Raw genomic sequence first — 24,070 nt, 5'->3', positions numbered from 1 at the left:
CCATCCATGGCAACAAGCTATCATGAACCAGTAGGGTTTCAGCAGTAGGATCAGTTAAAAGGAAAATATTCTGAGTGTTTATTTAAACACAGTAATCCTCAGCACTACAGACACATTTTGCTCTGCAAAAGTATCAAAAGGTGTATATTGCTGGGACTGTAATAGTCTTTCCATTCAGAAATACACTGTTAAGCTGCTAGAGAGTTATTCTGAGCTTTTGCCATCTCTTAAATCTCCAAATTCCACTTTTAATATATGAAAGTGCCTGCCTGTGTAGTTTTACAAACTAGGCAGGTGTTACCTCGTTGCAATTGTGATGGTGGGGTGATAGAAGCCCTACAAGGTTTATGAAGCAAGGTGAAATGTTTTGTTACACTAACTGATGCAGTAAGAAAAAACAAATGAGCTTTGGCGCATGAGTCTGAACTGGGACCCCAAGCTTGCCTGTCTTTTCCAACTATCTTTGCAGTCACCTGAAAGTTTTACTTAGCCCCACAAACACTGTGTATTGCACAGTTGTTTTATCAGCTCTCTTCTCATAAATCTAAAGCAGAGGCATTCATACATCAAAACCATCATGCCACTGTAATGATCAGCCATTGTCATCTCCCAATTAAAATCAAGGGAAAACAAAGGGTGTCAAGCTGCAGGAACATTTAATGCAGTTGGGTCCAAGCTGTTAATCAGGTATTAGACAAAAAGCTTACCAGTGATGATCTGTGTCCCAGAGAGTTCTTGTCCTCATCTTGGGGCCCACAAAGTTCTGGACATGCGCTTATTTCTAGCCATCAAGGTATGTGGAGTTCCTTCTAGAATCTGTCTAGACTAACTTTACAGTAAGAAAAGTTAGAGCTTGCTAACCTCTGATCCTTTTGTGACCAGACTCTGATGATAGAAAAGTTTGTGAAGAATAAATCAAGTCTACATGGTGGTTTGATTTCCACATCAGCATAATCTATTCAGGCATTCATTCTCATGCTGAGGAAAAGTTACTTCCTACAAAGTCAGAAAACTAAAAAAGCAGAGTCCATCAAAACATCTTCATGTATTCATTAGCAAAGGTTTGTAATGAAACGAAATTTCCAATTAACTGAGGTCTCTAAAAAGACCACGAGACTGTGAAAGTTAAACTAGGATTTTCAGCATAAAAGATTCAAAGTTTTAATCTAGATTTATCTTTGTGGAGAAGGAGTAATTCACTTTGCATAGACAGAGTAGGCGTCGGTTAGACCTGCTAACATCAATCTGCTACTCAGAATATCAGAGATAATTCAGAAAATGCTCCCAAAGTTGCAGACAATTAATAGCCCACAGAGTGTGATGCAGCAAAATTAGCAGTCTTCCAGCCTGAGCACAGCAGAGCTTGTGTAAGTAACTTTCACCCTATCCTTTCTGCTTGCAAGATTACTTGTGTGCTGAAGGATTCAGAGGGCATTGTGCTCTGGAAATCACCAGCGTGGCTTCCTGGGACTCTTCCTGGGTAAAATGCATCTATAATATAGTTCCTTCGGAGCTGTTCTGAACCTGCACTGTACTGGTGCAGCAAAGGCTCCAGCCCAGTTACGTTTAATGATATGAGAGCTAAGTCCAAATGAGATCCTTGAAGTAAAGTGAAGTACTATACTACTTGCGTTAATACTGGAAAGGAGTGACTGAAAGCCAGAGAAAGTGATTTGGCACTTTGTGGTCAATCATTCTAAATGGTTTACTGAATATCAGCGCTCAGAGTAGGAAACAGCATGTCATTAATCCTCTTACAAACGCGCTTGCTATCAGCAAAACATCCACCTTCTCTCTGGATTTAACTTCTGTCTGGATTGAAAAGAGCATTTCCTCTCATAGGCCCGGTGTTTGTCTTTTTAAACTGTATAAACTATCCATGTAAGTTCAGCAAGCACGTATACTTTTTAAGACATTCATCAAAACCTTTCTTTTTAAAGAAGACTCTTCTTACAAGATGAATTCCTCAGTTTTCCCCAATGTTTATTTTATTTCATTTCCCCTGCTCTGTTTGCATTTGTGAAAGAGGTGACTGAGTTACTAGAAGTAAATTACATGTAACCTGAGGAAGGGAGGGATTTCCGCAATGTTTACCCTTACAACTGCTGGAAAGTAAAAGCCTGTCAGCATAAATGTGCACCGATGACTGTAATTAGTTACTGCCACAGAAACAAGTACTATCAACACACCTGATATCATTCACAATCTTTTCCTGGGACATAACACATTTTTTCCCCTTGTTTTTTTTTTTCATTGACTGAAGAATTACATAGAGAACCAGTTTACCGTTCAGCATTCCAGTAAAGCTAATTGGATTCTGAAATTTATTGTTCTTTTAAACAATTAAAAGATTACAATTACTTCCCCCGTGGCTCTGAAAAGAAAAGCTGAAAGGCAATGTACAATATTACAATTTTCAGATTCGCTGCCCTTTGAAATTACTAACTTTTGGCTGGTTGATTGGAAGTTTGACCGCTACTTCTCAGATTTAATCTCTGCATTATGCAGTTATACACGTCCATTTTTTGAACAGCCACAACCTGCAGTGAATTTAAAGGACCAGTCACAATTTATCTCTGACGAGAGATTACGGGGCATAATATCACGGTGCCCTGACTCTTACTCAGTATTACTTGATCTGCCAAAGAAACCCATGGAGTGTAGGTATGTCATATTGAATTAAAGGGGAATTACAGAAGGGACATGCCTGAAGTACCCAGCACAGATTATCACAGCCAGCTTTGGGGTTTTTTTTCAAGTCCTGTTGTAAATTGTTTTGATGGAAAACTAGTTGTTGAGGTTATAGTAGCAGAGATATCTCCTTTTCGGCCAGCCGGCTAGATTATAATCTGTGACCTTACTGCAACAAATTTTAGCAATTTTATTCTAGCAAATTACAGCAACAAAAATTTCTGTAGTAGCATTTATATTTTTGCTTACCATTCACCAGGGAAGCATCTTCCGTCTACACATACACACCACCATCCATTTCTAAATGTAGGTAGAATACTAATCTCTCTACTGCGAAGCTTGCATGGATTGTAAACAATCCATGGTTAGTGTTCAGTTTTCATTTGGATGCCCTGTGATCTTTTTCATGATGTTAAGTGTAAATGTTTTAGTCTCAGGCTTAGTTCCACTGTGATACAGGAATAGCTTTTCTCCAAACCACTTAGGAAGTACACTGCTAAGGATACCTAAGAAAGCTTATTTGAATAAAGTAATTGCTTTTAGATAAAGATTGCAGAACATGCTGTGGAAAAATGAAGAAATACAATTATTGGGCTTTCTGATACAGAAAAGGAGATGACTTTGTGGAGTATTAGAAACAATATTTTTGAATGGCACAAACCAAGTATGTGCTTTTCTTTACAAAGTTCAGGTTCTAACGCTTAACCATGTACAGAGAGGGAAAGTGCTGGGAAGTGAAACGCTTTGTGCAGTAGCTGCTTGTCCCGTTAGCAAGTGCTAGCATTTGATAGGTATAGGAGCATTGGTGAATTCTTTGTGCAAGTGTTCAACTGAAATATTTTATGAACTAGAATTTGTCTTGTGTGTATCTGCTGGAGCTGTAGCTCCTGTAATTCTCTATTCTGGTCATGCCACTAAAAGAAGTTGCAGTTCTATTGAAAAATACCAATCTTTAGGCAAAATCTAATATCATACTATCAGAAACTAACTTTCCTACTCAGTTATAGCAAACCTTCCTACTGGAGTCACAAGAACAACGAAAAAGACTACTGTAAGCCATCTGCAGTCACTGATCAAATGCTGCCTTACAGTGCAGCTCAAAACCTTCTTTTCTAATGTTATGCCATGTTAGTTTATATCAGAGTGGTTTCCTAAAGAAAAAAAAATATTGATGTTACTATGGCATGTACGTTGGATATAGACAAAGTTCTGGCAAAGCCATTCTGGGCTTTAGGATTATCTGGCAAAACTATGGTGTGTAATAAGTTACTGCTGCTGCATACAATACAGGCTCGTGTTTTGGTGCAAAGAAGGAAAAATATGCCACTAAGTCCTGTAAACTCCATACTGGATCAGCTAAGAACATTACCAATTTATGGTGTGACACACAGGATCTCAGGAAGTTGCTTTGACTATATGTACCAAAACTTAGTATTTTGTTATCTTTAGAGGGTTTAGCTTTCACACAAGTTATAAGCAAAGAATATAAAGAAGGTTCAAAACATGCTGAATAAGCTCCCTTGGCATTCGTTCTTAATGTATTTCTGTGTTTTGTCACATGGTACATAGGCTTCCTCCTTTGGACTGGGGTGCACTGTAAGTCTCACATTTTCCTGTTTTCACTGTGTGACAATATAGAGTGTGGGAAAGCTCTGATTATCCATGCTTATACTTGGTGATACCATGAACAAAAACTGAAGAAGGATCTCAAGACGCTGGCTCAGATAAGCAGCTTTGTAGTTAAGATTTTTCCAAATACTTTTCTGCTTGAAAGGCAGTACAAAACACTCAATAAAGGGATTAGCCACCTCTCATCCTTTTGAAAGTTCCTTGTCTAGAGCCAAAAAAAAAAATAAATTTTTTTAATCTAGCTTTTCTTTGAATAGGGAGCCAGTAGCTGTGAAGTATGCAAGACTGTTAATCCAGTGCTCTGAACATACAAAGTGTTAGCTCAAGGATATGAAAAAAGAGCTCCTGGTTTAGGCACTCCGCTTTTAATCCTGCCTAATGACATCTGAAAATGATCTCGTTGCTCTATTGAATATAACGTTTCCTAACATTTTCTTCTGGGTTTGATCTCCATCACTGTAAAACACCCAAAAATCAAGGCTGTTCTTATGTGTCACTTTCTCAGTTAGTAATAAGGCCTCCAAGCCATCCACATGGCAATCCCCAGCAGTAGTGGCACCGTGTTTCACTGTGGGGCATCTCAGCTCCAATATTTTATTTAAACATACCCAAAAAAGTTGCCTTAGCCTCATATCCCTCAGATACACAAGAAAGATGCCAGACAAAAAAGAAATGAGTATTGAAAGTAAAAAACAACAGCTGGTCTCATTTCTCTTCTCTTGAAAGTTGTGCACTCAGGAAATTGATTTACGGAGCACTGGTTTGAATTCTGACATGGCTATGTACAAAGAACTGCATAAAACTCTGAGAAGCATAATTTGATTTACTGGAAATTGCTGTAGGAAACACAAAGTGAAAAAGGAAGTTTGTGTTACTTAATCTTAGTCAAGCAAGTATTTATGTAGCACGTCAAGCAGAAGATATATAGCTAATAAGAGTGTATTGAGCAGGTAGAACAGATGCTGATAAGCTCAAACACTGGAAGTGACAGGCCTGACAGGGACAAATACTGCTCAGGAAGACTAGGGAAAAGAGGGCACAACACAAAGGCAGTGCAGGAAAAACAGGAAGGAACCAATCCACAGAAGTATTTTTGACTGCTGAAGAGCTATGTGGAAAAAAAGAGCTTAAGAGAAATTCCCCCTTAGTGTCTCAGCACCCTAACTTGCAGGATGCATTAGCTTTGGTCTCTAAGACCTATCAAGAAAAAAAAAATGGAGCAAAGCAGCTTTTAAAACAAAAAAATCATGTTAAAATATGGGACTTTTATTTTCCGTCTTGCCCACTGAGGCTTTCATAGGGTGGGCCTTTTGCCTTGCCATGACATCTCGAAGTGGCCTCCTGCATCGCAACACTTTGCACAGCCTTTTCTAGGTCCCTGAGTCTGTCCCTCCATCAGCTCTGCCACCCAGTCAGGCTCTGTTCTCCATCCATACCCAGGAAGGAAGTTCCCTACGTGTGTCTTTCAGTCACAGTTTGTCCAACCTCTGTGATTGCCAGCTGAGCACGTCCATTTGGTCTCTGAAAGGCTGCAGTCTCCTGCTTCTTCCACAAGATCTAATGGTGCATATACAGCGAGGAAAACCAGACAGACATGTAGCAACACTGAAACCTTCTTTCTTGGGCGTTATCCAGACATGAATTATCCAGGCTTTTTTTTAAGATAATAAGCCCCCAAGTGCTCAGTATATGGATGAGAATTATAGGAGTCTTAGAGAATAGCCTCATCTGAATCCTCAAACTGTGAACAAAGGTTATATTAACAGCCTGCCTCTAAAACAGATCAGGGAAGAAATGAATGAGGTGGATGGGATACAAAACCTTTTCATAGTCTCAAGGTCAATGGTGATGCTAAAGTGCTTAGTTTAATAAAAGTGTCTCATTTCCATTGCACAGTTATGATTTGTTACAGAGTAAGTGAAATACTGCCCACTTGAAGCAGATGATAAAGGTGACCTCGTCTGTATGAGTTTGCTTCAAGGAGATTACGGGACACTTACAGTCTTAATACTAGTAGACAAGATGGTGGATGGTATTAAGCAACAGGAACAGTAGCATTTTCTGGTTAGCCCAGCTAGCTCAAAAGAGGATGTCTGCCATGGTATATGCAGGCAAATACAGAGGAGACGCAATGAGGGGCAGGTGAGAAGTACGGGATAGCAGAGAAGAGCAGGTCTAATGAGAATCTAAACTGAGATTAAATGACCAGTGATGATGATGATGTGAACAGCCTGGAATAAACTGCAATATTATCTAATTATTACTCTGTCTTGAATAGGCCCACTTTATGTCTAGCATAGACTTCTTGGACTCAGTCAATGGATTAAATTGGCCCAATTCATCATTTAAAACAAGCAGTTAAACCTCTGTAAAGCTGTCTGGTATGTGAGGTAAATTAAAGTCTTTACCTTCCTCTTTTTCATACACTACAGGTCTAAGGCTGTCTAAGGAAATGCCTGAAGCTGATTCACTGCCTTGTTAGGCTGACACGCTTGAAAAAGTAATGGGAAGTAGTGCTGAGCAGAATGGATGGATGGAACTTTCTCTTACTTTCTGGAGCACTGATCAATGTTAAAGTCTTTGCTAAAATTTTAGAGAGCATTTTGGTATGGAGCACATAAATATAAAATACTTTTCTGCAGTTCTTCACTGTAATCTAGTGTAGAAATACTGATTTAAAAGACAGCTGATGACCCCTGATTGCTGCTGAAGAATCAGAGTGGCTTTTGTATTTTGTGGGTTTGATGTGCTTGGGAGTGAGGGAGGGCTTTACATTTACCTTAATTTTGTTCCTTCTCTCCTGACTAAAGAGAGATATTTTTGGTGTTTGCAGTCATAGTCACTGGGTTGACATTGTTCTAAGAATCACCTGAGACATTACATACATGACTCTCAGTAAAACTTCTGTACCAATCAGCTTGTGTTGGACATGAGAAAGCATGATGGGGTGATGTCAAAGGCATGCAAATAGTTGTTCTGAATAAGCCCATGGAGAAAAATGCTATAGTCAAAGAGTGTGAATGCATCTGATAAACAACCACAAAACAGTTAATGAAAATGAAATCACTGTGGATTTTAGCTCTGTGCTGCTAATGTTAGTGCTTTGTAATTCAGTTTTCTTGCTGGTGAGGCAGTATGATTCTTAGCTTACCCTGAGAAAGAGAAATGGATATTCAGGAAATGTGGCGACAAAAAAGCTGACAGCTGCAGTTGTCCTTTTAAATTATTTTTCAGTTATTCCTCTCATGCACTTTTCAACTTGAAGCAGTTATTTAGGAATTTTCAACCTGGTGACCAACACTGAGGTACCTTACGTGCTTGGAGCACAGAGCAAAATTCTTCACTGATTTATCATCTACACCAATAGTCCTTTTATTTGCTGTGTTGTCTGACATTTCTCCGTGCTGCTCTGGCAGCTTAAGGAACTTGTCTCAAGTACTTTGCATATCAGCATACCAGTAAACAAGATGAAGTGAAAACTAGTTCAGCATTATCTCCTTTCAACAGCCCCGCTACAGTAGGATTGAAATGATGAAGGCTATACATTTTTTCTTCCTGACAGCCTTCAGTTTGTTTTTTGTTTTATTTTTTGTTTTTACTGACCTAATGAAAGCACAGAATGTGCTTCTGTCTGGTAGACATATAATGAAAGAAAAGAAGACAAGCAAAGAGACAGTACAGTACGTACTGGAAAGATACCATGAGCTATCAGGGATATACTACTGCACAGTACAAGAACAAATATGTGGTGGTGTATTAATTCATCTGGTTATTCCTGTCTGCTTAGAATTAGCTCTGTACTCTTATCTATTCCTAAGGAATTAGATTTTCCCTGTAATACAAATTTTTCAGGGTTGTCTGTATAGTTTTCTTCTTCTCTGAGCCTCCTGCAGCAGTGCTGGCATTTTAGAAAGCACTCTGTAAGGCCTCGTCCTAGCAATATCCTTTGGGCCATGAAAGGATAGGCAAAAATCATGTGGGAAGCAGTCCCCTAATTCCTGGTGTGATGTGACTAAGGGATACTCTTGCATTGCTTTCTTTAAGCTTACATGGCTGTGAGGAAGATAGGAAATGTAACTGAGGTGCATCCTAAAGTCTTTAAAAAGGGGTAGATCTCAGGAATTTGCTGCCAAATCCCTCTTGTATGTGGTACAGAAACTGCATCTCCAGTGCTAGATTATCCCTAAACAACTATCATTAGCTTATCACCCACATTATAATGTCTGCAGCCACACTGGCTCCTTGACCTTCTGCAGCCACAAGATATTTCTGCTTTGGTATCTGCATTTTTTAGAAAATAAATTACAGCAGCTCCATTTCTCATATAATGTACCTTTGTGTTTAAAAGATCCCGTGTAGTTAAACACCTTGCTTTTTAGCTACTCCTCTAGTAATACTCAGTCTGCATACCAGTAAGTCTCTTGGTGCAAACTGGTAAGATTTTGTGACAAATATAATCTGCTTTGTCTGCATATTGTTAGCACTTTATAGCAGTGGGAAATATGCCAGCAGAGAGAGACTACAGTAATAATTTATGTGCCAGCGTATCACCACAGGAAGTAAAATAATATTCTGCTCTTTCACAGGAGCCAGATAAAAGGAAAACAAATCTGCAAAGCATTTTTATCAGTTGTTCATCCAATAGAATTCTCCAGAGAAATTCCAATGAGAGATCTGAATGGCTCGCTGTGTTTTCCATTTCATTACCACTCAACACTCCAGACTGTAAAATTAGGGAGAGATTACTTCATTCTCTTAATAATTCTTAGCCTTTATAGAAGGATGCAGATGATGAGAAACAGACATCTAGAAATATAGACCATGCATTACATTCCAAGGTTTTTTCCAGCATTAATTCTGTAATTCCTCCTTCCCCACAAGCATCCACTCAAGAAAAATACAAGGATCATCTGTAGCAATTGACATTAGTATCATATAACAAGTAATTAATATGTAAATGCCCGCTTTTGAACTGGATCCTCCTGCTGAAAGACACAAACAACTTCAATAGTCCTTGCAGACTTGCAGAGGAATTTAACTAGCATAGAGACGGGAGTTTGGAAGACATCTGTCTACGATTTCGCACAGAGATTGGATTGCAGAGCTAGGGCCAGCCACGGCGTGTCCAGCAGCTGCGGTGCACTGTGCCCCCACAGCACCCGCGGCCTCCGGCCAGCGCGGCCGGGCTGCACGGCCCCGCAGCCCCGCAGCCGGCACCACGGCAGCAGCAGCGCTCAGCTGCAGAGGAGCTCAGCTGTGCAAGGACTACTGATGACACTGAAATCCAGAATGTAGGTACTAAAATCTGCCAGTCAGCTGTTGCCTAGCTCAGCAAGTTAGATAAACTTGTGGTATTAAAGTTTCCCCAAGCACTCTGGTATGGTGTTCCTGCTCAACCACCTAACAGAGTCTTCTGTTTATGTCACCTGGTTCATGATACCTAGTTAAAAACTCTGCAAAATTAGCAGCTAAACCCCGTATCCCCCAAGTAAGTGATCAGATACTGCTGTTGCTTCATCTAACCTTACGGTGGTAGTTGAGTTCTGACATTACTTGGGTTAAGGAAGAAATGCCCACTTACCTCTATACAGGCATTTCCGTATTTTTTTTGAAGCCGTTCGGAGGTTTTGCATGCAATTACACATGAACTGAGACAGGGTGAAACCAACAAAAGAATGGGGGTAAGGTACGTAGGTTCCAACTCTGGGCAACTGCGGTGGATGCCTGAGTAGCAAGACTAAACTTAGCCGCTGCTGTTTCCTTTTACTGACTCCCCAGAGAGACTTTCACCAGGGTTTAGTGCCGGGTAGGTCTTCAACGGAGCACCCTGTGAGAGATGACTTGTAAAAACAGGTCCTGAAAGAAACAGGCCTGCGAGAAACAAAGACTGAGAAAAACAGCTTGAGAAAGAGATAAAGCATAGCAGGGGGAGTGGAGGCCCTCTGAGCTAAGGAATGTCTCAAACACTTGCAAGTAATGAAACTATAGTGGCGGGGTGGATAGTGTGGAGGTCAAAGCTGATCAGGCTGCCCCAATAACACAGGGTGCAGCTGGAGGGGGAGCCCTGTGGAGACAGGACGGCTCTGCCCTGGGGCACCTGGCCAAGTTTGAAGGGCCGTCTGTCCGGTGAATGACTTCTGCTTTGTTATCCATGAAATGCATATTAAACACCCCTGAATATGCTAACAAAGACTAACAAGATCTTGCTAATTACATCATCCCATGAAAATCCTTGCCCCTCCCCATACATGGGATACGTAGGTTGACCTAGGGGATGAAGCCAAGGAAATTGCGTATAAATTGAGGGCAAGGAGGGTGGGGGGCTGTCTGGAGAGTGAAGTGGAAGTGGACAGATGCCTCCTGGAACCCTTGCTGGTGGGATCGACACAGGAACCCAAACCGGTGATCTCTATTCCTCGCTTCTCCCCATCTGCCTCCTTTCCTCTTCCCCCTTTTCCTTCACGACCATTAAGCAATGCAAGGCACACTGTATTGCCTGCCACAAGTCGTTATACACTTAGCCAATTATCGTGTATCCAATTAGCACATTGTGGGAAGCTAATAAATGTCCGGACTTCGAGACTTGTCTCACCGTTGTCCACTCCGTTGGGGATTTACGAGTCTAAGTCACTTGTCTGCCTCGTCCGAGTGGGCCGTGACACAGCCCCACGCGCACGGGGGAGCCCACGGCACCACGCGAGGCCGCAGGGCACGGCTGCTGTTGGCGCTCGGCGGCTGCAGAGGGAGCGGCCCAGCCCCCCGACACGGCAGGACACCCTGCCCGGGCCCCGCTGCCCGCCTCTCCGCCCCGCCGGCCGGGCCGCGCAGCGCGGGGGCTGCCGGGCAGCAGGCGCGGGCGCGGCGTCACCGCGCGCCGGAAGGAGCCGTCGCCTCCGAAATGGCGGCGGGAGGCGCCCTGCGGCGGCAGGTGGGGCCCGGGGAGAGGCCGAGGGGACGCGCTCGCCTCGGCGCCTTCGTGCCCTCCGCAGCCACGCGGCCCTGCCCGAGTCGGGGCGGCGGCTCCTCGGGCAGAGGCGGCGGGGGCTGCGGGCTCTGCGCCGGACAGGCCGAAACGCGCGGCTGCGGGCGCTGCCCTGACCGCGGGACGGCGCCCGGCGCTGGGCGGCTGCCGCCCCGCCGGCCCGGCTTCCCCCCCTCGCCGGCCCAGCCGCCCCCCCCGCCGGCCCGGCCGTCCTGCCGGAGTGCAGCAGCTTGTTGCCACGCGTCGAGCGTGGATGCGGCTTGTGGGAGATTTCTGCTGGCAAGGGGCAGGTTTGGAGGCTGGAGTGGGTTTTGCAGAAGCTGATAGAACTTCATAACTAAAGTTATCAAGGCTGCCTGTATAACTTGAAGCATTATATATTTATGATCTTGTTCGAGCACAAGCAGATAATAAAAAAATTAGCTTAATCTTCCAAGATGTTAATGCCAACAGTTTCTACGTAAGGAGTATGAGGGGTGTTCATAGCTGGTGAGACCTGGGTGTCTTTCTTAACTAAATCAGCCATGTAAAACTTGATGATTTTTGTGTGTGTGTGATCTAAGCTTGTCATCTCAGTTTTTAAAGACATAAACTTTGTTTTCAGATCTGTGGTTCATCAGTATTGCACATACCCTTCACAAAATGTCAAGTTTTGTAGAGCGTAGGGAAATAAACGTCCTCTTTATTTTTCTGTTCACAAGAGGTAATTAATTTGTGCCTTGGGACAGAGAGACAACTCAGCCTTGAATGTTAAGTAATGAGGATGATTTCATGTGTTTATATGGTTTTTTTCTGGGGAAGAATAAAGAGCACCGAAGACAGGAGACATTAATTACCCAATGAGGCATATAAAAGCTGAATTTTCTCCAGGAAGGGCAGATACTCCTTTTACAAAATTTGGGCAACTAACCTATGATAACACATTCGGTAATTGTGTCCATTTCTAAGAAAATTCAGAGATTCTTATAAAGAATGAGATCCCTTAAAATGGTGACATTGTACATACAAGGCCTTATGTTCCTTTGTAGACTTTGACTTAGCATTGTAGGTCTGTGCATTCATGGTAACATCTGGGTTTTTTTGCAGGGGTGGGGTGGGGTGGTGTTTTTAGCACAAGCTAATTAGTAACTCTTCCTAAAATATGTGATGTCTGCCAGTGAGCTACTAGCAATTATGTATTTGATGACTCTTTGAAGCATTGTAAAAGAGCATTGGAGCATTGCAACTTTCAGTGTAATCTGATTTTTATCTTCTAAAATATTGCTGGAGCAATGTTCAGTGTCAGGATGTCACTAAAAGCTGTCTGTGTTTGCTTTTAGGTTAAATATCCTGAAGTGCAACTTGCTGTCTTACTGGAGCATGGTGGAGCTTGTATGGTCACATCTTGCCTGAGGTCTTCTCAGAAACTATGTCATGAGGTTATCTTGCTAAGCAAGACTGTTACTTGATGCCTGTTAATAGAAGAGTATCAAATCACTTGTGACAGCACTTCATAGGGGACTGCTTGGGTGCTACAGATGTTCCTCTCGCCAACACGTCATGGTAGATGTAACAGAGGAGAAGATGGATAAACCCACATTTAAAAGTGACACTGTACTTTCTGATGTTCACTTACACTGTCCGAACAAAAGACATCTCATGGTACGACTGAATGCGGTTGGACAACCAGGTAATGTATGTTTAGACTGATGGAGCTGTATTTTAAGTGTATTCATATCTTTGTAATATCTGAATCCTCCTTTCAGTGGTTGATATTAATCATTAGATATTTTATTCCAGTTAGAAGCATAATCACTGCCTACTCAGTCTTCAGGAAGAGGGCTAGCTGGATTCTCCTCAGGAAGTTAACTACAGAAATGAAAACTATTAATGGAGAATTTGTAGACAGCCTAATTACTTTCTGAGAAGTAGTAACCAAATTAACTTGCTTGCAGGTTTAAATTTATTTATTTATTTGTTCATTTAGCTATATATAGCTCCATATAGCACTTTGGGAATCACGATAAAAAGTTGGGATGTTTCTTGCGTACAAACAAAAGGTGAGGAGCTAGGGATTTTAAATAGTGTAACTTAAGTTTAAAACAAAAATTATCAGTAATTAATTTATGAATTTTTATAAAATTTTATGTGATGACTTACCATCTATTCCAGAGGAACCTAACAGCTTTGTTTGGTTCCGGGGTTTTTTTTGTTTTAAAAAAATTGGCAACAAGAAAGCTTTGACTGACTTACATAATTTGAAGGGTCCAGGCTGTAGTGGAAGTGAATTGGCAAATGCCTCTGGCTGATTGCCAGCTTGTAGGTTTCTATAAAGTTGTCAGGGAGACTGACCTTGAAGCTGCTAGTAAAACATTCTGTAGAAAAGTACTGCTCCTGCTGGGACAGAAGTGTTAGTTGTTTTCAAACCTGGCTGTGACATAAAAAGAATAACTTTTACAGCTGTTCTAGCATATGACAACGTATAACATGATAAAAGTAGGCTTGACAAAGGAGTGGATAATAATTTTGACCCTGATCAGGTCAAAACCAGGTAATTAATGCTGCGTTGTGTCTTCATGCTGTTCGACATTTGTTTGCTGTGATTTTGCTTGATGCAAAGAACCTTTCAACAGAATGAAATGACAGCATATGCTGTCTACTCTGAATGTACTTGGTCTGGGAAATTCCTTTATTAAGAATTGGATTGTAGTATGACAGCTTTTACTCTACTAAATACAGTGACAATCTACCACTGTTGCTTTGCTGGTTTTTAGGGAACGTCATGGGGATTTAGCGTCTGCTGGTTTGGGTCAGTTTTACCTTACACCTTTTGAAATGCCATAGAACATGCAGAGGTTCAGAATGGACTTGAACAAAAGCATTTCATTCACTCATGGCATCCTCTAATTTGTTAAATATTCAAATCAGCTTAATCTGGATGTCATGCAAACAGTAGATGACTTTAAAAATTTCTCATGCTAGGATAGGCAATGAAGATTTTTTTAGATCTAGCTGAAAATGGTCTCTCTAGAGGAAAACTCTCAGTTTACAGTAGACCAACTTTGGATATCTTGCTTTCTAAAGAGACTGGAATTGAACTCCGTAAACTGTGAAATAAGTGTTACTAATTCAGATGTAAGTGTGCACTGTGACTGCATAGATGCTGAGTCAGCCAGTAGACTCTGAAAGTGCTTCATTTATTTCTACTGACAGAAATATTTCTGTAGCAAATTGAACTATATTTCAAGTTATTTATATATAATTTTTTATCCTCTAGAGTTTTAATATGTGAGATGCTTACCACAGTTTCATGCATGTGGAAGTTATGCATAGATTCTATTCTTACCTGGTGTTTAACTTTTTCCCTCCCTCTGTGTTCTTACAGTATTCCTGTCATATTTCAAACTCCTTTGGAACGCAGAAGATTTGGCATCTGAGAAACATGTGAGAGAAGCTACAACAGAAAGAGAGCATCAGTACAGAAGTGGAGATGAACAGTGTGACAAGGATAGGAATAATCTAAAAAAAGAAAGAGAATTAAATAGTGAAGGATTAGAAGCTCTGCTGGATGATGATGGAGACTTGGAAGTGGTCAGAAGACCTCGAAGCGCCTCTGATCTAGAAGCGGAGGGTCTTTTGAGGGATAGAGTGTATCCTGTAATTCTGATGAAAGGGAAAGAAGATGCTTTTGAAGATGAAGAGCAAGAATGCACTTGCAGTGATGTTGTTAAAATAGGTAAATAGTAGGCTTACAGTCGAAGAGAAATGGAATAAATATGTTTGTGTAAAACAAAAGAAAACCGGGTTTTCTTTAGAAATGGAACAGAAGTTGTTAACTGAAAGGAGATAGTAAAACAAACATAATACTGTGATACTATAAATATTTTTAAAATTTACCAGTTCTCTCCAGAAGTGATTTGGGCAATAGTATACAATGGGAAACCCGGTGCTCCTTAGAGTGGGGTTTTTGGCATTATCTAGCATTATTATATAGAATTAAGAGTGTTCAGTTCTGTATCTGAAAAAGAAGCATGTCTTCATTTTCAAATTTGCCACTATGGAACTTGATTTGAACAACATTTTGAGATAATTGTTTCTGCTCTGCTTTGATTTTCACAGAACATACTATGGCAACCCCCTTAGAAGATGTCGGTAAACAAGTATGTGTTCTGCCTTGTCGTATCTTGCTGTTCGTGGATTGGGCTTCAGAATTTGCTCAGTTTTAATTGTTTCTCTTATCCACAGGTCTGGCGTGCAGCCTTTCTTCTTGCTGATTACATTCTGTTTAAACGGGACACATTCAAGTGTTGCTTGGTGCTAGAGCTTGGAGGTGGCACTGGAATTACAGGCATTATCATGGGAACAGTTGCCAAGAGAGTTTATTGCACAGGTAAGTCAGTTATTTTCAATTAAATATTTTCATGAAACTTCAAGAAGCAGTGCTTTCATCATGGCATTTTCATCCTCACCTGTTCAGTTTTCATTAATAAATTTTTATTAATGTGTATTAAAGTCATGTTTACTGAAAAATAACAAGAACTTTCTCAACAGATTGAAAAAGCAATACTACTTTTAAGTGCAACAGTTTAAAAGCAAGATGCATTGCTGTGAATTCAAGGTAGTGTGCCTAGATTAATATAGGTAGTAGGGGGATCTAACTTCTTTCTTCAGGGGTGGCTCGAAGCTTAGCACTGAAAGACAAAAGCAAGGAGGATACTAGGGAAGCAGTCATCAGTGGATAGAGTTGTTCTGAATTTTCCTTGATCTCGTCATCTTGACAGAAACTTAGAATATTAGTCTGAGAAGTCAGGGACCTGCATGGCCCATGCAAAATATTCTTATTTTGGGCATCATTGTACCTTTTTTCCAGATGTTGGTGAAGATCTTCTGGCCATGTGTGAGCAAAATGTTGCATTAAACAAACACCTGCTGAAGCTGGGAAGTAAGTGCTATACGTCAGTGTTTGTACAATTGCCTATGTATGAACTACTTTGGGATTAAACAGCACAGTCATTGACTACCTCCCATATTCACAAGTAAAATTAAATTTTTGTCTTGATTAAAAGTGACTCATCTAAAAAGAAAGACGCAAGATATCTATATATGTGGTCCGTAATGGGACAGCTTCCTTTTGAGAAGAGCAAAATACTTACTGTTTCTCTGGTCATCATTTAAGAGCAGCTGTAGTTCCTACACAGTCGTTGTGTGAGTTTCACTGAGGTACTTGGGAGAATCACAGATACCCAGGTGCCAAGGGTCACATAAACAGTGTAAATGACAGAGGTAGAACTCTGGAAAGGAGAAGTATTTTGCAAGTGAGACATGTAAAAGAGAACACAGATTGTCTTTCTGACCCTTAAGTTCATCCTGTTCTCTAGTGAGTGAGTAATTGGCTTTGTGCAGCACATGAGTTGATGTTCAACTTTACTTGTTTTGTATTTCCTCATAATAGATCTTCATCACTTGTTTCAGTACAGATTGTGACTTTTTAGTTTTGCTTAGGCACTGTCTGAAAGGCCATTTGTGACACGTGGTCTTTCTTCACCCACAGGAGGGGAAGTTAAAGTAAAAGAACTGGACTGGCTGAAAGATGAATTCTGCACTGGTAGGTGGTTATAATGGGTCCTTCCAGATAGGGTTGGTGTTTTGGTTTGGTTTGTTTTTTTTTTTTTTTCCCTTCAGAGCCATCAAGAAAAGCTTATTCTGTTGTTTATGAAGTAAGTCCTCCAGCACATATGCCTCTGGAAAAATAGCTGAAAGTACACAGTTTTCTTAGGGTGCATCATTGTCATGTGAATGAGTAAGGAAGGGTTTACTGGTAGGTTGAGAATAGACAAGTGGTGTTTGTCCTTTATTTAGATCAAGGTCCAGAGGTGCAAACAAGATGTGTCTGTTATGTGGTGATAATGGAATCCAGGCACAGTGCCGTGGATTTGTCTGATGCGATGGTATTGTGAGGCTTATGACTGCATGAATACAAAATTACAAAAAGGTGGTAGGGAGGGGAGGTGCTGATTTGAAGATGTATAAATACTTGTTCCAAATGTAGTGGCGAATGTTTTATATTTTAAATATTTGCCAAGGAAATGTGTTCTGCTCCTTTTAGCAAAATAAAGGCAACTAACTTGAGTAACATTTAAAGTGCAAGCAGATCCCTAAAACTTTCTTTCTAATGAGTGCAAGGTCAACACAAAATTGTAGCGCTAGGTTATATGAAGCCAGCTTTATAGATTTTTATATCATCAGTTGGATCTGATGCTTCTTAAAAATAGAACAACTATTTAAGCAAGTGGAAACATCCTTTACACATTCAAAAGCCTCTCTTGAATCTCCAAAAATTCTGGTTAATGAAAATATTTGATACTGCCAGTTGAAGAGGCTGTTTTTTGGAATTTCAGAGAAAGTTTCTGTATTTTAACAAAGTCTAAATTTTAAAAAGCGTGATGAAGTAGGAAGCTTAATCAAAACTTATACGGAGATGCATTTGGTTTTTTATTTAAAGCAGTATTTATTTTAACCTAGTTAAATCTGTGATCTCACTACAGGGGAGTAATTGGTTGTAAATTCTAAAGTCAAAACTTACTTTTGCCAGTCAGCCTTGGGAGGATTGAGCATAACACAGAGAAAGCAAAGAACTGTAGGGAACTTCAGGGAATGAATAGAGGGAGGTTTTGGTTTACCTTCAGTGGGGTGCTCCATTTATCAAGTAGCAGATGATCACAGGAGTTAAGAAGCTGCTTTTTTCCAGCTGTCAATCATTTGAGACATTTAATCATGTACACCAAAGCCATATTCTTTGTTACAGATCCTGAAGCTCCTTATAGCTGGTCGGAAGAAGAGATTGCTGATTTGCATGACCACTGTACTGTGATAATGGCAGCTGATGGTAGGAAAGTGTAAACAGTACATGTTTTAAACATTTGAGCATTATGAGTAATAACCTAAACATACCTAGTTTGCTTTTAAAATCTAATAGGTCAGATCTTTACCTAATTTGTCAGATTTCTGCCTTAAGTATTCCTGCCTGCATTTTTTTTTTTTTAAACTATTGTATTTACATGCTGAATTAGCAATAGGGGAACAGATGTTGAAAACCACCAGCTTTATCTTTCCTTTGATGTGGTAATTATTTGTGACTAAATAAATTACTCAAAGAACACAAGCACAAGTAAGTGATGAATTTGACTTTCAAAAGAGTTTTGTTGTCCTACCTTTGTCTTGCAGCAGATACCCTCTATGCAAATAATGACAAATAGGTCATTAGACTAATATATTCTATAATGTGGAAAACAGTTTCAGATGCTACATTTGCCCATAGAGTCTATGCCTTGGGATATCTCTGTCTTTTTTTCTGCTCTTGCTTACATGAAAGACTGAAAAATGACAGGCTAGGTAAGTTGGCTGTATAGGAAAACCATTGTTGTTTTGATATATAAATAAAGGAGCATTGGTTTTATATGTTATGATATTGAAAAGTGTTGCAAGCAGTTTCCAAGGAGATGTGGTTATAATGGTATATTAGTTACTGCCTTTTTTGTATTTTTGTAAGAAATGAGTTCCTATACATTGTAATATCCTGTCTTTTTTAGCTTTGCAGTAAGATACTTCCAGGCTGACAGAAATCTTGTCAAAGTTCTGTAAGTTGTCTGACAGAAGTGATTCCCATTGATAGGAGACAAATCTTAAAGAAAGCCTGACATAAGCAGCAGCAGAGGATACTGTTACAGGGTTGGTTGTTGCCATTAAAAATATACTTTGGGATTTAGTTACAATAGTGACTTGTTTGATTAGAATAATCAAACTAAGGCCTGTTGTTATTTCATATGTGAGACTTAAATAATACACTTAAACATACATATTTTATGCTCTTAATCTTGTTTGGTAGTGTTCTATGATGATGACCTGACAGATGCCTTGTTCAGAACACTGTATAGAATCACACACAACTTGAGCAAATCTTGCACGATTTACCTGGCATTAGAAAAGAGGTAAGTATTACCAAGAACTTCAAATAAAAAGCACTAAAAACTTCAAAACTTCACTTGCTTTCTTTATTTGGAAGAAACATCTGATCTGATTGAAGGTTGGCTTCTGATTTTCATTGTGTTAGTTGATCACAGGCTGCAGTATACGCTCAGGACAAGCATTTGTTTTTATACGTGCTTAATTTTTATCAGTTCACAATTTGACTTCCACAGGAGTTTGGCTTTTGTTGTCCTTGTCCTACCTTTGTCTTGCATCAGATAACCTCTGTGCAAGTAAGAATAAATAGGTGGCTAGGCTGATGTATTCTATAATGCTTGACAACATTTGCTATACATTTTTGAGGTCATAGAGTGGAATGAAGGGGCCTAGAATTAGTGTATATGTTTCCTAGCTTGAATACCTCTATAACAATTTCTCTTGTGTTTTTTTCAAGGAATCGTTGAATGTTTTTAAGTAGTCATGTGTTGCAGTCCATTCATAAACTAATATATAAATAGGCTTTGCTTAAATCTCTGGAGATATGTTAGCAATAGCTATTCATGTGATTTGTTGCCAAGTGCTGTCCAGGAAGCCAAGCCAAGCCAAACTAATGATTCTGCAGCAAAATGCATTAAAATCAATGGAAAGATTCATGCAAGAGTTACTGTGTATTGATGCTATCGTAAGTCTTGTCTGCTTTCAGGAATGATGGGAGGGGTGTTACTTTTTTTTGGCTGCTGAAGTTAGTTAATTACGCTGAGAAGACCCACATTTTCTATTAGCTGAGGAAAGTTACATAGCTGTTTAAGATGCCAGTATAGGAGAGACATTTTAAATGAAATATTCTCTTGCCAGGCTGAACTTCACTTTAAGACATATGGATGTTACATGTGAAGCCTACAGTCATTTTAGAAATAATCTAAATGATTTGGAGAACCTCCAAGATAGAAAAATGAAATATACTGTGGAGCCCATTAAGCTTGATTTCTGCCAGTTTCTCGTTTATGAACGAATTGAGCAGTTGGTAAGTGGCATTCATTAAAATAAATGTAATGTGTTGGGCTAATCATCTAAAATTAGTTTTCAGCTGTTTACTTAACATGAAGTAAGAACAGGAGAATAGACATTACCTTTTCATTCATTTCCATTTAGCTTTTTGTTGTTTTAAAATGATTCTTGTTTATGCTTACATAATCTATACTAGATTGACATAACACCCTTTTCTATCAGTAGCAGTACAGTGGCTTATATTGCACTCATTTCCTCAAAGGTTAAGAAACAATCTCCATTACTTTGTAAAACACAATTTTTGCGATTGACTAGAAAATGGGACCGATATCTCTTTTCATTTATTTGCTTGTAGAAGAGCATTAATTTCATAGTTTTAGTAAATTCCTTTCCCGGTTCAGGGTTCAGGAAATAATGTTCTAGTATCTATGAAGAAGTTGATTAGCTGTAAACTTCTGTTGTTCAGAAACATGTCGGATACAATGTTGGTAGTTATGAAATTACCTCCCAAGCACTTACAGTTCTCTTTCTCTATTTGTTTTTTCTAATTGTCTGCTCTCACGGATATTATGCAGGGTAGCTGATGGCTTGCTAGCTTCTAGAACAACACAATCTAACAGATCTTTTTAGAGAATTTGCAAATCTTGTATTGGATTGCAAATCTGTTACCAAGAAGTGATGTTCCTGTAGTCAACTTACTATTGCTGTGTCTTCTGCAGTATGTATGCGCAGCAAGATTACGGGGGCCACAAGTTATTTCACGAGACTGATTTATTTTACTTAATGCTATACCTTCAGGCATAAAACATGCATGCAAAACTTGTTTTAAATTTTTACAAGTATGTAAATGTGACCTGGATTATACCTAAATGTGTAAACTCATTCCCTAGCCTTTTTGTGGAAGGCTACTTGTCTTTGAAATATATGCATTTTTAAAACGCCTAAGTTTTTTATTTATCATGAGGTGTATTGCCACAATTCAGGATGTCATGGTGAAGAGTATGTGAGTCTTGTGCAGCAGACAAAGCATATGCTAATTTATTCTACAGGAATAAAGTTGTTTGTTTCTCATCTTCATCGTCCAACAGATTGAGAAGGGTGTGTGTGTCTGTATAAGACATGCATTTGTGAGACCTTGATTCCTCAGTAAATTGAGTATTTTTTCAGTTGCATTTTTACTGGCATTATGGAAAACATTTGTCAACACAGGCTAAGAAAAAGAGCAAGATTATCAGTCAAAATACTGCAGAAGGTCATGCAGACCAATGAAATTATTTTAAAACATTATTTGAATGATATTAACTGTTTTTTAAAAATCATGCAAAAGAATGAAGAAATCTATTCTGTTGCTCTGTCTCAAAGATAATTTGGTGGTTGTTCTAGGAGATTACATAGAGATTCTAGAGATGGAGGTAGAGGGTGTGTCTTAAAACTTGTCTTCAAGTGGGCATGTTGAACTTTTTTATAATTGCAACCTACTGATCTGAGAAAATACCTGTATGTACTTTTTTCCACTCCTACAGGAATTGTGGAAGATCATTGCTGAACAGCTAACATGACAAGGACATGAGGAAATAGAAGATCTTTTTCGACAGATAAAGGCTTTTTTGATGTTTTATTAAAAAAGGATTTTCATCCCAAGAAAAGCATTTTCCTGGGGGAACTGTGTTCTCAGAAAGTATTGCTATGCAGATTTGCTTCACTTCAGTAAGTTTTGGTTTTGGCACTTAGGACATGGTTTCTTTGATGTTTCTTTTGCAAAACTGCTTGATGTTGTTCTTCAGAGTATGTGCTGGATGCCACACAGCAGTGACACAGAGACTTGCACTTTGGGATTGATGACTTAGGTTTTAGAGTCTGACAAAGAGGTAGTTAACCTTTTCCATGTGGCTGATTTGCAGATGTCATGCATTTTCCTTTTTAGTTTTCTGAACATGGACACTGTTCTTGGTCTCATCCCAGTTCCACATTATTTGTATTTATGGACATTTGTAAAACAGTGTTCTGGGCAAGACCTGTTTGTCTTTCATGGACTTTTCTTTAAGCAATCTGTTCATGAAGCGTAGTCCTTAATTTTCAGTTTGTCCTATCTAAATCATTCTAGTTTAGGGCTACTCTCTGAACTGAAAGGAGACAAGATGCATTTTGTTTGATCCTCTAAAAATACTCTACAGAGGTCTTGGAGCTATATTGTCCTGCTGGAATTTTAAGCTATTCTGTCTCTGAGGGTGGAAAGGTACCATGTGAAGTGATGTGCTACCACTCTTGAAATGTTTGGAATTCTACCCTCAATGTATACGTGTGAGGCTGGGGAGGAGGAGGTGACCAAGAATGTCTTGCCCATACAAATGGGCTTTTGGATTAAAGTACAACATATTGGTCAAATCTCTCCTGTGTTATTAATGAAACCAAAAATCTTTTTATAAATTTTATGTGTGCTATTATGTTTGTCACTTGCCATATGTACACTGTCATGGAGAATCTTGTGCCTGCTGGATTCTTCAGCATTATGAGAGTATCAGTGATGAAGCTGTTGTGGCCTGTGACTCGTGGGACTGTGTATACATTATATTAGAAGCATCTGGTTGACTTCTTGAAAGTCTGTTTTGGTTAAGTTCAGTTGGTTTAGGTCAGTTATTTCATAACCTGCTTACGTGTATGAAAACTTTTTTTCATGTTCTTTAATTCATCTTTAATGAGATGAAAGGTTATTAGATGATGATGGCCTTTTCCTGTGAGTATAGTCAAAGTAAAAATTACATTATGTTAGCATATATCTGCCTAGATTAATACAGAACTTCTCTCTTTGAACCCTCATTTGAATTTCAAAGATATAAAACTGTTGGACCAGATGATCCTTGAGGTCCCTTCCGACCTGGTATTCTATGGTTCTATGAAACTGTATTTTAGTCCAAAGATTCCCAAACTAGTGTTCTTTTGTTTGTTTCTTCTGTAATGTTATTAACGGAATAGATTAACTGCAAACAATTGTTTTTGAATGTAGTTGCTTATTTAAGTGATAATTTTTTGAAGCCTGTAGCAAGAAATTAGTTTAAATTGATGTGTAATAGCATGTAGATTTTTACATCTACACGGGACTTCTGAAAGTGTTTGGAATTATCAACAGAAACTCATCCGGGTAGAGGGATATTGTAGATCTTTTAAACGTAGAATTAAAAGCCATTTTACCACAGCTGGCTTAAATTAACATCTGAAAAAAGATTTTTATACTTGTATCTTTGGTTGAGTAAACAAAAATACTATGCCTGCTTGGGAAGCAAGCTGAAGTGGAATTTCCTCCTAACGAAACAAAAGTTAATCTTTCTGTTGAAGAGAAACAACAGCTTTGAGGGTTCAGTGACTGAGATCTAAACGCCAAATTGCAAATTTGGATATGACCTTTTTCACTGATGATAAGGAATAGTCAAAAATAGGCAACAATTCTAAGAACACAGAGAGTCTCACAATGCCTCAGCTTTGAGGTGTTAATGAGGTAATACAGCCTGTCTTGCCAGAGAATTGTCCACTGCTACTTAGGGATATTGAGTATGGATGCCACCTTCTCCATTTTGACTTCAATCATACTTTAAATATGTCATACATGGTAGTTGTTTTCAGAACTCATCATGCAAATTAACACCTTTAGCAGTTCGTTGTTTGTTAAGAGGGTTAAAAGTGGGAAATTGTTTAGTCTTGAGCATACAGATTATGATTCAAAATCAAGTTAGTGCCTAAAATGATAATGTCTTGAGCATGTTATCTGTATTTATGCCATCAAGAAGGATTTTTTCCTAATAAAGCATAATTTGAAAGATA

At 39.3% G+C, this 24,070-nt stretch overlaps 1 protein-coding gene across 4 annotated transcripts in view; it reads left to right on the top strand.

Moving 5' to 3' along the window:
• Nucleotides 1-24,070, top strand: part of METTL22 (methyltransferase 22, Kin17 lysine) — a 25,316-nt gene extending 1,246 nt beyond the window's left edge. The window contains exons 1-12 of one of the 4 annotated variants that reach the window (XM_074886113.1): nt 11,210-11,248; nt 12,006-12,229; nt 12,622-12,971; nt 14,667-15,017; nt 15,401-15,441; nt 15,527-15,671; nt 16,152-16,223; nt 16,833-16,886; nt 18,087-18,167; nt 19,167-19,269; nt 20,102-20,270; nt 21,778-24,070. In XM_074886113.1, coding sequence (XP_074742214.1) covers nt 12,842-12,971; nt 14,667-15,017; nt 15,401-15,441; nt 15,527-15,671; nt 16,152-16,223; nt 16,833-16,886; nt 18,087-18,167; nt 19,167-19,269; nt 20,102-20,270; nt 21,778-21,813 — 1,182 coding nt within the window. In that variant the 5' untranslated portion in view covers nt 11,210-11,248; nt 12,006-12,229; nt 12,622-12,841 and the 3' untranslated portion in view covers nt 21,814-24,070. Of the gene's footprint in view, nt 1-11,193; nt 11,249-11,672; nt 11,792-12,005; nt 12,230-12,621; nt 12,972-14,666; nt 15,018-15,400; nt 15,442-15,526; nt 15,672-16,151; nt 16,224-16,832; nt 16,887-18,086; nt 18,168-19,166; nt 19,270-20,101; nt 20,271-21,777 lie in introns of those variants that run through there. The other 3 variants (XM_074886111.1, XM_074886114.1, XM_074886115.1) reach the window with 3 other exon arrangements.

This window comes from Strix uralensis, chromosome 16 (genome assembly GCF_047716275.1).
Source record: "Strix uralensis isolate ZFMK-TIS-50842 chromosome 16, bStrUra1, whole genome shotgun sequence".
NCBI lineage: Eukaryota > Metazoa > Chordata > Aves > Strigiformes > Strigidae > Strix > Strix uralensis.
The sequence above is the reverse complement of the archived record's forward strand: the minus strand, read 5'-3'. Positions and strand labels throughout refer to the sequence as shown.